Source organism: Micrasema longulum, unplaced genomic scaffold, assembly GCF_059751315.1.
Source record: "Micrasema longulum isolate JH-2025_06_02 unplaced genomic scaffold, ASM5975131v1 h1tg001012l, whole genome shotgun sequence".
Taxonomy (NCBI): domain Eukaryota; kingdom Metazoa; phylum Arthropoda; class Insecta; order Trichoptera; family Brachycentridae; genus Micrasema; species Micrasema longulum.
The window spans coordinates 771,430-785,924 of NW_028278200.1; the positions used below are offsets into that span (position 1 = coordinate 771,430).

The window sequence follows — 14,495 nt, forward strand, 5'->3', positions numbered from 1 at the left end:
ATGTGTATTTGTATGAATAAAATATTTTTTAAATGGGTTCATTTGTTAATGACGGATAGTTTTAGTATTTTCGTTCATACATGTGCATTAGGGTGGGCCGATACTATTTTTTTCCGAATTTTGAAATGAAAGGGGTCTAAAAAGTTGCCTTTTGGATTACTTGGAATGCAAACAATTTCTAAATAAATATTCGATACTACTTTTGGCCCTCAACCAGAGCTTGAAGTTTTCGAAAAAGTCAATTTTTTGCGCTAAACCGGCTGTCATTTCGTATTTAGGTAAGAAAATCAGTATTATTAAATTTTATAATATGCATTAAACCTTATCAAATAAGCATCTAAGGGCGTAAGTAACACTTTGTTTTGTGATAAATGGGTAGCATTGTTTTAATGAGCCATTGTTTTCGTCAATATTAGTCAGGCGCTCAACGAAATCAGTTCCACGGAGTGTAAAGTTTTTGCATTTCGGTAGTTGTAAAACGTATTCGAATTTGTAATGAGATTAAGTTATTTCTTTACTAACAAAAAAATAATTTTATCAATATAGATAAATTACAAAATGTTCAGACACTGATAAACTTCAAACCTCGATTGAGGGCCAAAAGAAGTATGAAATATTTTTTTACGTTCAATGTGATTCAAAATGCAATTTTTTAGACCCCGCTCACTTTGGTGTCTAAAAAAAAAAAAACTTCATACATCATCGGCCCACTCTAATGTGCATCTACCATCTACTAGGAATTTGCAACCAGCCTCACAGCCTCAGCTGCCACATGTCTGCAATAACAAGGCAGATGATATCCGACGCGGAACTACCTACAACCTTCTAAAGCTACCCTTCGGACATCTGTCATCGTTTTATTTATTTCATTTCCATTGCTTCATTCATTGTTTAAATAGTATTTTTTTAATTTAATTTTTATTGTTTACAACTTATCATGAACACTTGACAAACTTTCTGCGCTCTGTTCAATGTTTATTTTTGTAAATTTATTAAAATCGTTATTGAATTGATAAAATTCTAGTCGTAGTTGCAGGACGTTTGGTAATCTACCTTCCATATTATGTAAATGTTATCAACTATCAAATTATCTCATACCTTAATTGTGTAAAAGGGGTCTAGAAATCCAACCGGTAATGCGGGCTGTTACTGCAAAGCGTGCTGTAATATAATGTCTATCTGCTATTAAAATCGATCGTAATTGTAAACGTGGAATAAGAACCCCGACCGTCCGCGTCCATGCGCTGTGTAAGCTACAAGTCGTGTAGCGATATCTATTGTACGGTGCCTTTGAGGCGATTTTCACAAAAATAGCGCCAATTTACCAAAAAATATACATACAAAATAACGTCGCATTAGAGAACGACTAAAAATACTCAAAGTAGGTAGTTAATATCAACATTAAGATTAAGTTTATTCAAGGTAAATATAGCAGACTAGTGATGAAACGGATATTGGTTTTTCCGGATACCGAATATTCGGCTAGCCCATAAGCCGGATATCTGGATTACTGCTTTTTTTCTCTTATCTTATCTTAATTAAATTACTAAGACCTAAAAGAGCTTTTATTATTTACTACTATACGATTTTATGAGTTTTTTTTTTTTGGTATAATATACTTTCCTATTTTCATAATTTTTTTCAGATGCATATACTTTTATTTATTTATTTAACTTTTTGTGCATAATGTTATTTGTACATTGGCGGGCTTACTGCCAAATGGAAATTTCTTCCAACCAACCAATAAAATTATACTTTGACAGTTTTGATATTTTAGTTCAATATTTTTTTGTAAGACTATCATATTTTTATACATAATTAATTTTTTTATCAATTATATTAGAAAATCTCTAAAAAAAATGCTGTATTAACTTTAAAAAAGATGCTGTCCACCTCAGAACAGGTATTTACTATACCTACTGAGAATAGACAGTGCCCAATATGTTTGCTTATACTTTAATTTTACTTCATTTTGACTTCATTTTACTTTAATTTTCTTTATTTGTGTATTTTTTACCTTCTTGACTGTTTTGTAAACAGATCATAATAATACTATGTTTAACAATAAACGCCGATTTATTCGGCACTGAACGAAACTGAACTATACCTAACGTGTAAACGATACAATATCGCAGCTTAACAAAATATATATTATAAGAAATCGGTAGTCAGATGGCAGAAGGGACCATCTGTATTTTTGTCTATGTTTTAGTTTTCAAAAGTTTTAATTAATATTTCAGTAAATACACGCAGAAAAAAAATTAAAAAATCGGTGTCATTTAGAATGGTAATTTGTAATTAAAAAGCAACACTAAAATATTTTAGTTTGTGGATTAAAGTCTTGAAATTGAGACGTATTTCAACTCTTCCGAACATTTATGAAAATTACAAATGGTTTCTTCTGCCACCTGACTACCGAAATACTCTACGTTAATCTTTAAAACGGATTAATCATGTTGATAATGATTTTGAGAAATCTATCTACGATATAAAAATATTAGTTTAATAGCATCCAAAGTAAGAAATCAGCAAAGCGCACGTTGGTAGAACTGTAAAAAATATTGATAAGATAAAAAGTACTACATTTAAAAAAAAATGGTAATGTTGTCTTGCATTATTGTCGCAATCGATATGAATTGATAGTTAATCAACGCATTATATTTAAATCTAATCAACAGATGTTATAATATTATGTGTCCGGCTGATAAATAATACAATTCTGTGCAATGACGTATAATTACATAGACACGTTACAAGTGCGTAATATATGGCATTCGTAGGAAGTTGTCTTCATTTCATCTCTTTCGCCGTAAGGAAATAATGTGTCTATTATGAGTGTGAAATAAAACCACAAACCAAGACGAGTGGTTTTGACTCGATAGCTACTCTCAAATAAAACTCCTTGAAAAAAAGGTAAGTCCCTTTACACTTACGTTTCTGGTGTAAGTCTTAAAATATTCCAGTTTGGAACCACCTTTAAAACCAATATTCGGCCTCCGTGGTGTAGTAGTCAAGACGCTTGACTCACGCATGGAAGGTTCCGGGTTCGATTCCCGATGAGAACACAAAAATTTAAAAATGTGATTTTTCTCAAGCCTGGTTTTTCTGTAATGTAATTCACCACTGTAATTGGGCTTCCTGGCCTGTTGTGGTGCAAAAAAAATGAAATGAAATGAAATGAAAAATCTTTAATCAATTTTCATGTTCAATATTTCTACCTAAAAGCAGCCATCGAGCCGAAAACACTCATCCAGGGTTTTAAGACAATAAATGTGTAACAGTAATCAAAGAGTGGCTAAATAGGAGTCTCCCTTCTTTTAATCGCGAAAAAAAATTCTTCACACCTTTTTCCAATTCTAAATTGGCAGCACTTAACATTATGTTTCATAATAAATACTCTAACCTTGATATATGTTATAGCTGTAAATAAATTAAATCTGAAAAATTCGATAAAATATTTGGGAGTAACATTAGACTGTCAATTTAAATGCACTAATCACATTCAAAAAAATATTAACAAATTGAGACATTTGACCTATGTTTTCGGACTTGTTATGTTCATCCAAACACTAGAAAAATGGTTTATCATATCCCTGTAAAGTGTTCTCTTTCTTATGGAATTATTGTATGGGGATTGGCCGATAATAATCATATTAATCCTTAAAACTTTCCCTTACTGTTCTAAATACACCCGCGCGTTACGGTACTATGTAGTCACTACACATTAAAAAAATAAGAGATTTAAAAAGGGAAAAATGAAATATTTATAGGAAATGGCTTTAATTAACCATAATTTAATTCAAAGATGATAATATTTCAAATTTAACTCCTGAAAACATGAAAAAACCATTGGGTATCGCTAACGACTCGGGCGAAACGTGCACCCGCGCCAACTTCCCGACAGCTACTAAGTAGCTAGTACTGGACTACGTGACTAGACATGTAGTGGATGTGTAACGCCAGGTGTTATTGGTATACTATGAGTATTATTTTGATGATTTTTGTAACTTATCCCCGATTTCTGATAAAATGATTTTTTTGTGACTTAAGTACTTATTATTTAATAATATTTTTTTTTCAGTCGATACGTAAATGTGTAAATACTGAAAATCTAAACCCAATATTTATTATATGTATAAAGATATTATAGTTACTAAACGCAATGTGTACTAGCTACACATCACCGGGGAGGGGGGGTTAAAAACCGTACCAAAACTCAATATTAAAATTATACTTCATAAACATTCATCGTTTCCCTCCAACCAACTATTTCAGGAAGCTGATTTTCTGAAGATACGATATATATATTGCCAGTAATGTCTAAACTTTGTTTTTATACGCTAACATTTATTTCCTTAAAATTTTAATAGAAATAGTCATAGGTTGAATAGTTTACTTGAAATCCCTTATTGTAAATCCAGACTCGGGCAAAGACACTAATTTTCCATAGGTCCTTAACTTCTCAATACATTTTATAAGGACGATATGATGGAGATTTATTATTTAAATTTGTTTCAATTAATTTTTTTATTGAAATTACGGATGAAAAAGCAGATTTAAATCGCTTCTTTTTTTAATGAATAGCATATTATACTTTTAATATAATTTACTGATTTTTTTATTTTAAATTGTGCTCTAAATTAAGCGCTTATTTTGTATTTTCTTATATCTATCATATTCTTCCAGTAGCCTTTATTAAAATTTAAAATAAAATGCATACGCACACACAAGCCATGCCTTTAAATGTTTTTTTTTTGTATTTTTGAAATTGTGAATTTTGTATTTGTTACCTATTTCAACATGCATAAAAAAATTACAATAAATAAAAATAAAAAATCTCGTTCTATTTCACACTCAGGTACGCATTTTTATCCACCCTTACACATACTTATTTAGTCATGATTAATCAGAAGACCATTTTGTAATTTCGAATAGTATCAATATGCTTCTGTTTCTGATTTTTTAATAATATTTTACGCATTCGCTGAAACAGGCAAATCACACAAATTAATCAGGTAATTTGGTATTCAAAAAATGTTTACTTACTATACTGGATAAGTGCAACTTTTCCGTCTTCACAGCGGCTGGGCCAGATGGGAAGCAAATAAATGTATAAAGATCCACGTGACGGCCAGGGCAGGTCGAGTCAATCACGTCCATACAGTAGTCAGGTTGCATCGGGTTTATTATAAGAGACGGGACCAACAGAGAACCTGTCTCCACATCCAGGTATCTAGAGTCCTTCTTATTCAGCAGATACCTTCCTTCGGGGCATTGCGGGGTATATCGAATGGCGACTGACTCTGAAAAAAAATATTTATGTAATTAAATTTATTCAGTGTTATTCAAAAACATATTCGCCGTTAAATGTCGAATTAAATTCACTTATCAAACAATTGAGGGTATAAAAAGCAATATTAGAAATGTCCATTGAACGAGTTATATGCGAAGAACTTTGAAAAAAATATTGTTATTATTATTAATAAAACATATAATACAAAAATTACATATTATACTCCCGAGAGTTATTAGAAACTCATTTGAGACCGTACACAAGAAAAAATTTTTTTTTGATAATACATAATATCACACAAATTAATACATCCGAAATAAAAAGAAAACATTATTGTATAAGAAACATAAAACACCATCTTAAATAAACTACATTAATAATTATGACTATCAAAAAGATTTAAGAAATATTTTTACTTGCGACACTTCTGGATTTTTTTTTTCAGTTTTTCGTGTCTTCGCTCATCAGGCAGTTTATTATATTCGGAATGGCCAATATTTTCCAAGGACCTACTGCCAAACTTTGATGAGCAAAACTTAAACACATGAAAATTCCCTGAATAACGCGTATTGTAATTATGAATATTATGACCAAATGTCTATTTTAAATTTGAGTGAGCAGAAAAGTTGATGATATTTAAAATAGTATTGGTTATGTCATGCAGTGGCATTTATAATTATGCTTCACCAACACAATGGAGAATGCTGAAAGTTTGCGGAGTCAAGTATAATTGAAATCTGTTTTTGCAAGATTTAGAGACGGTTATCAATTACTCTATTATTTAGGTAGGTAGGCTTTTATGTATAGTTTATTTTTGCATTAATAATTAATATTTCGTTTTTGTTGGAGATTTCTAAGTTTGCTTCTAATACCCTCAATACTATAGAGGTACGGTAATAATATAATAAATCAGATATGCGTAGTATCCGACAGAACTGCATCTACTGATGTATATACGAGTATATTATTATTTATCTGAAGGGCGGACGTACGTAGTATAATTGCAAATATGTGACTTTTTAGAAGAGCAAAAAACGTTATTATAAACCCAATTACTTAACTACGGAATTCATATGTTGTTAAATGTGTTATTATTTACAGATCATTTTATCTGTGTAACTATATTTGAGTGATTTGTACAAATAACCGAAATATTTCAGATATACTACTTGAACCATTGAAATGGGACAGAAATGAGTCTACTTGCTTATACTTCTAGAACTAACTAATACTATTTGTACCACTCAATGAATGATAGAAATGAGTCTAATTATACTACTGAGACCATCTTGTACTATTTCTGCCACTAAAAATTGGACACAAATTTAAGTATAATATACTGTTAATGCCATTGATGCAGGCATACACAAGGGAAATTTTCTCATATAAAGCGTAAAATATAAAAAAATGCAGTTATACTTTGCTTCCGCCTATCAAAGATTTTATGATTTTTATTCGCTCAAACATTTCCAATAATAGCTCGTGTATTTTGTTTTCCAACTGGTCAAAGAGCCCAATTTTTTTTTTTACTTATTAAATTTTTTGTACATTTGGCGGACTTCATTCCAAATATAGCGGACTTAATACCAAATAACATTTTTTCCAAACCAACCAATAATATAATATGTGTTATTTATTTATTTAAGTTTCAATACGTATGCGAAAAAGAGAGACTAAAATGGAACTAGCAATGTGTGTATAAAAAAAGTATAACGATACTATACTGCAATGGGAAGAGGCAAATAGAGGAAAATAAGAGAGATTACAAAGGAAAAAGGAGATGTTTCTTCAAACGTGATTCAAACAAAACTACCGTAGAAAATATTTGAAATTGGATGGGAGATTATTTTACAGCAAAAGAACACAAATTAAAAAAATTGGCATTTAATTATTATGATCTCACCGGGAATAGAATTACGAATCCCTGAGCGTGTGGCAGGCGTTTTACGCATTGTACCAAGGGGACAGTTTTAATCATAACTGGAGAGAAGGTAGAAGTTGATAAATAAATTTATTTATAAAAATAAAAATGAACTTGTCGTTCTTACGATTTTCCAAAATATTTCAATTTTAGAGTCATTTTCTTTAAGTCATAAAACAGCGTGATAGAAAATTGAAAACAAGTTGTGGTGGAGAGGGATTCGAACCTCGGACCTCCTAATTCCGAGTCCGATACACTACCCACGGGACAATAATTCGTCATTCAAAACTATTTTGGATCGCGTCAATAATCCTTAATAATAAATCTGGTCACTATAATACGCGTAAACTGTAATCAGTTTATATTTAGGTGTATGAAGAATACAGTTATGTGTGTGCAATAGAACCAGAATTCAGAAAAAGTTTTTTTTTATTTTTATTATTTATTTTATTCATATATTTATGTAACATTTATTAAGACACGAATTCCGTGGAACCAAAGTCCCGTATGTAAAATACCATTATTTTGTTTCGATGGCTACTCTCAGGTACAAATCCTAAAAAAGGGGAATTGAGAGATCAGGCCTTGTGGTATAGTGGTTAACTCCAAACACATTTCAAATCTTGAGTTCAATTCCTGATAGGGTTGACGTAAAACATTGTTATTAAAGATGTTTTATCAAAAAACATCCATGATTTTTTTTTTAAAGTCGTTGATCGTTCATTATAACTTAAAATTTGTTTTTATTTTTGCACGTACGCATTAAAAAATGTATAAAGAAATTTTAAGCGTCCTCGGCACTGGTTAGTGAGGACACATTTTTTTGCAAGTTTTATAATTTTTTTAAATACTCAAATTATGTATATTACCTACACATGTGATATAAATAAACATTCTACCGTGTGTTGTTGCGGATTCCATAATTTATTATTATACGTGGACTTGTAACACGTTTCTTTATTATTTAGTTCAATACCGAACAGTTTAAACGACATTTTTACAGAAATAAACAAGTCATTGGAGAGGAACCGCATAAAAAATGTAATTATATAATTGTTTTTTTTTTAATGTAATTACATGTAATATATTTAATAATTACTTCAAAAAACGTATATGTATCATTTAAAATAGAAATAATATAATTCATTGGGAGAGAAAATAGGACAGAAACAAAAATATTTTAAATAAGCAAAAAAATTCATCGTGATAGCTCATGCCCAAGACATGTGATATAAATCTAAATAAATAAATACTAAGCACGTAGAGAATAAATATAAACAAAAAATACATAATTTGTATGGTAAAAGAGGAGTTGAGGAAGGCGGGAGGATATATTATATTATGATTTGAATGACATGTCTACTATAACAACAAAAGTTTCGGGTAAACCAAACAAAATACAGAACAACAAGATTCCGTCATAAGCTCTATGCGAAGCGTTAAATTCTCTCTTAAGGCAACTCTACACGTTGGCCAATACGTACATCAGTATGCTAGTGCGCGTGTTGGTAACGAAATCACAACATTGCCCACATGTTATGTATCTCATGATACGAGATACGAGCCAATGTACTGACGTGAATAATCTCTGGGCCCCGATTACAATGGGAAGTTAACAGAGTTACCTTCGACTGTCTTTAAAGAAAAACTGACATTTGTGTACGAAAATGAGTATATTTGTATGAGCATATAAAGTATCTTTGTCGGTAACCTATAATTAAACATGTTAAGAAGAAAAATCTGTATGCATATTCTGCTTTTCATACAGAAAACCTAATTTTACTTTGTTGATAAATTTAAAGATAAATGTTAACTTCCCATTGTAATCGGGGCCCTGGTGCCAAAAGCGCACAAAAATACGTGGTTCAGATGCCGGGATGGACATGAAACTGTTGCAGCCCTTGTGTTGTTTTAATTTGATAGATTTATTTAAATTTCAGGAAAAAAAAAGCCCACTTCGGTGGATTTGCCGCTAAAAGATCTTTTAGCCACCCAAAAAACAAAATGGTGAAAAATTTATACATAATACAATTAATTAACATATGTTCAAATTACGGTTGTTATGAATGACTTTTTGATTTAATCAAAGAAAACCACAGCCACCATAACAAAAAATACGATATTTACAAATAAACTAAAATTTTGGGCCAATTATTCATCAATTGGCAGATACACTTCTATAAATATATTTATTTGTAAAAATACTTTCGCTATTTTCAATTGAATTACGAGGAATGTGGGATCGAGGATTTTTTTGTACATAAAAATGTTTTAGTGGTTTACTTAATAAATCATGTATACAGCGCTCATAAATGTACACACTGAAAGGGTTTCTATTACTTTTTAAAACATTTTATGTGTATTTTTAAAAACAGTTTTTCAAAGATATAACTCGATAAATTAAAAAATCACTTCGTTGGTCATATTCAAGCCACCACCTTGTCAAAAAACCAGAAAAAACTATGTGAAAAATGACAGAACCCGTGCACTCTCCAGCAGTTCGTGGGGTACTGAAAACTGGGCCAGCGTGTGGAAGCATTGACAATTCGTTCATCAAGCACCGTTTGATATGTGTTGAAAAACTAACGCTATTCTGGTCGGCCGCGATCGCATCTACCAGCGGGTGTACCAGCTCCGCCAGTCACAATATCTCCCTATACAATCTCACGTTTGCCAATACGTATTTGCCAGCGTACTGGTAAACGTATTAGCCAACGTGAAGAGTTGTCTTTAGATGTACATCCGGTAAAACACGTGGGTATTTATTATGAAATTCTCAAAATATGGATTCAGGTGTGTGTTCCATCTTTCGATGGAATGAGTAATATTTCCGAAGCTAAATTAAAAGTAAAGTTGCTCATCGTTCGGCAGTACAGAGTGTTTGAAAATATCCTTGATGTGTAAAGTAGTCATAAGAGTAGTCTGCAAGAACTAATCAATTATACAATATGGAGGTAGAGTGGAAGAATATTACACGGATGCATGGATATCACTAGCTATAGTAATTTTAATGTAATGTATTTATTTTAGATATACATATGTACATATAAAATTTGAGCATCTAGTTATACCTTAATTAATAAACATATATACAAACATAATTTTAAAACCAAAACATTGTTATAAAATTCCATTCTCCGTATGGATCCGCCGGCTAAAGGATTTTTAAGTCCGAGTAAACAAAAAAAAATCTTTTTTTTATTTTATTATTTCATTATTATTATTGTAATATTTTATTTATTTTTTACGTGTGGAATGATGTGGAGTGGCTATTTCAATGTACGCTTTTTTTCTTCTTTTTTTAACATTGTATTTAGTAATGTATAGAAAACTATAATTGGCCTATAATTTTGGTTTATTTTTAAACTATTTTTTTTGTTGTTTTCTTTTAATAAATATATTTTTTTAAATAAAATAATATATAAAGATAACCACTCCATACAAATCCGAGCTAAAAAGTCGTCAAAAGCAAGTATCGTCACGGCGACTTTGACAAGCAAAACAAGAAGTACAGTAAAAAGCACGGACTGTTTACATCGGTTTACTGTAAGTTCTATTCAGTATGTCGCTCCGCATCGCTGTTTCGCTTTACGCCCGACTAACTGAGCAGGACGGAGACAAGAGATAACTTGCGAATTGTAATATATTAATAAGACGTTTTTTGACATTAAAATAGCTATTTTAAGAAGTATTGATTAAGATAAGAACATTACTCGCCAGTAAAAGGTTAAACCACATCTTTTCGAAATCGATTTATGCAGTATTTTACCGTGCATTTTAGTAATTTCGAGGAGAAAAGTACATAGCTGGCAAACGCTCGCAACTCGCAATAGACTAAAGTCCCTTCTATCAAACATAGACCAATTGGCCGCAGGTTGAGGGAACATGTTTCGAACACTTATGTTTACTCTAGTTATATATCTCAATGTAAAATCCAGACGCTTTCCGACTACACTCCATCTACCTATATGGATGTTTGTTAACAAAAATCATCCCCATCCCACGAAAAGATGCGATATACCCAGCATCCCTAATCTCTTTTGACAACTAATTAAACATCTGAAATCCTTTATATACAGATTGTTGTTTTGTTTAACAAATAATTTAATGGGCCTTGAAAATTGAAGTTGACAGGTGACAATATGTTTCTTTTTTGGGTGAACATTATGGGAATCATGTTGTTTGTTTACAGCTTTAAGGAATTTATTGAATATTATTATTTACTTTTAATATATGTTTTTAATTTCCAACTAAAGTAATTTAGACCTTGATTTTCGTTAACAAGTCCGATCATTCTAGGTAGAGATGCCTGGAAACTATAATTAGTCTTATGATGACTAAGGAACTGAATTTCATTATTTCTGAATCTACGTGAAGGGACATTAAGAGGAGAAGAGTCAGGACGTCAAATAAACCATTAAGTTTAAATTTATTTCAACAGAGAAGAAAAAAATGGGCAGAATGGTGAATGAAGCACAGTGCGTAAAGTGGCCACTTAAACCATCCAATGACAGGTCATAAGCCCTGTAAATGCCTAGACTTCCATATTCCCTTCTCAAATTTTTTTCCCTCTCTGTTGAAATAAATTTAAATATGAACAACTCACTAGGGAGGAAATCCAGCCAGTCTGCAAGCAATTAGACATAATCAAACATTGTTGAATTACTACCTGGTAAAAGTATAAAAATTGGAAAATTGTTTTCAGGCGTTGCCTAGTAGGTGATTTGGTTCAGCCGGATAAATCTCACCCACGTGATAAAGGTTTTAGCTCTTTTACTTCACAAAAGTCAACAGATGGAAGAGTTGAGGAAATGTGGATGTTCAAACATGGGCAGAATGGTGAATGTTACACAGTGTGTAAAGTGGCCACTTAAACCAGCCAATGACAGGTCATAAGCCCTGTAAATGCCTAGACTTCCATATTCCCTTCTCAATTTTTTTTTCCCTCTCTGTTGAAATAAATTTAAATATGAACAACTCCCTAGGGAGGAAATCCAGCCAGTCTGCAAGCATTTGGACATAATCAAACATTGTTAAACCATTAAGTATTTTAAAGACGCAGATTTACGGTTATTCTAAACGAAATTACGAATTATTCGTAGATGGCGCTTTTATATTTTTTTATTGAAAAATGCCATTTTTACGTTTATTTTCAAAGGAAATTTTACAAAATCTAGTTTGCGGAAACTTTACTCTATATTGATTGTAACAAATACCATAAATTTAGGTCTTTTTCACAAAATGAAATACAAAACAACAAAAGGATAAGTTATCAGTTAAAGCAAGTTTTATAAAATTTCCATTGAAAATAAACGTAAAAATAGAATTTTTAATAAAAAATTATAAAAGCGCCATCTATGAATAATTAGTTTCATTTTTTGTATAGAATCACCTTAAATAGGTGTTTTGAAAGACTCGATAGATTGAAAAAAAGTACGATATAGTTATAGTTATCTCTTGTGATTCCTAATTTGTAAGCAATTTTTCTTATATAAGATTATTGCATTTTATGCAATTGTGAATTGTTTTGTTTTTTATTTTCTGTATTTAAATTTGATGAACTTAAAACAGTGTATTAAAACTACAAGCTTAATAATGTAAGTATACCCGACATCTAAAAATAATTATAAAATGTAAACCAAAGGATGTGATATTATGAAGTTCGGGATGTTATTTCAAAATCTTCATAAGTCAATATAACAATTAAACTTCAAGTCATAAAACATTGCAAAAATTAATAAAATACCAAGTACATCACACAAATGCTTTAAGAGTATATTTATATAGGTGTTCCGAATGCGAAATCACAGTATTTTTTATATCTGTTAGTTCGTAGATACTAAGGGACCTAATGAAAATTTCTTTAACTAATGTCCGTCTTGTGGTCAAGTGGTTAGAGCATTAACCTACCATGCAAGAGGTCTCGGGTTCGATTTGCAATATAATCGACATGAAATTACAATTAACAAGGTGTTTTCACACTAGAATATATCTTGGTTTCTAGACTGACACTTTAAGCGTTAGACTATCATATTGCCTTCCCGTAACAAATAAATGATCGAGATACCCTGCAATCGGTCTACCAATTCAGTATCCTATCCACCATTAATTTTCCTAAATAATTCTTGTTTATTATTGTTTTGCGTATAACTCTCCCTTCCCGGTGATGCGTAGCTCGTACACATTGCATCGAATAACTTTAAAATCTCCATAAATATAATAAATTATGGAATATATTCGGTATTCCTCCGTTACACATTTACGTATCGGTTAGAATATTTAATTTTATTGTTGGGAACAGAAAAAGAATTTTATCTAAAATCGGAGATAAATCACCAAATAGAAGGTTTGCAGATGTTTCGCATGTTGCGGAGTACGTATAATCCTAATATATAATTATCTCACACACTCTTTACGTCTCACTCTCGATAATACAGATATATTCGGGAGCGAAGAGACAATTTCACGCGTCACACGAGCGAACAACAAAGTTTCTAGCACTTTTCCTATATATATAAGTTGGATAATTTATATAGCGCCATTTTTGTGAAAATCACCTCAAGGGCGCTGTACAATTAATAAATATCCCAGTACGTCTTGCAGCTACATAGCGCATGGACGGTTGGGATTCTAGTTCCTCGTTTTCAATTAAGATCAATAAAAAATTATAACAGATAGAAGCTAGATTACAGGACGTCTTGCAGCTACAGAGCGCATAGACAGTTAGAAATTTAGCCCCCATTTACACATTTTAAAAATTGACAAATAAATTTAGTGTATTAATGATACTAAAAAAAAATAAAAATAATATGAATAATAAAAAGGAGTAAGATTACAACACGTCTTGCAGCTACTAAGCGCATAGACGATTGGAATTCTAGACCCCATTTATAAAATTTAGGTATTTTTAAGTTGGTATATGAAAGCTAGATAACCAATCATCGTGCAGCTACAAAGCGCATGGACGAGTGGAATTCTAGCAAAGTTAGAATGATATCAATAAATTTATAAAAAATAGAGCATAGTAGTAAGTTTGTCAAGTGTTCATGCCAAGAACTAAGCAATAAAAAACTTAATAAATAAAGCACTGTATCAACTCCATGGTTAACAAAGGGAGATAGATGTCCGAAGAGAATCTTTTGTAGACAGTAGGTAGATATTGTCACCATGTGGTCCACTAGGCTGCTGGAGAATTTCTGGAAACGCACGTGTGTAGACTGGGGGATTATGCCTATTGTTCCAACGACTTGGTGTCCATTTTGGTCCGTATTATTTCATTTT

At 31.4% G+C, this 14,495-nt stretch overlaps 1 protein-coding gene across 1 annotated transcript in view; it reads right to left on the reverse strand.

Annotated features, from left to right (window-relative positions):
• LOC148277557 (G protein-coupled receptor Mth2-like) overlaps positions 1 to 14,495 on the reverse strand; it is a 64,995-nt gene that overhangs the window by 41,863 nt on the left and 8,637 nt on the right. The window contains exon 2 of the mRNA XM_088232725.1: positions 5,047 to 5,303. Coding sequence (XP_088088851.1) covers positions 5,047 to 5,303 — 257 coding nt within the window. The remainder of the gene's footprint in view (positions 1 to 5,046; positions 5,304 to 14,495) is intronic.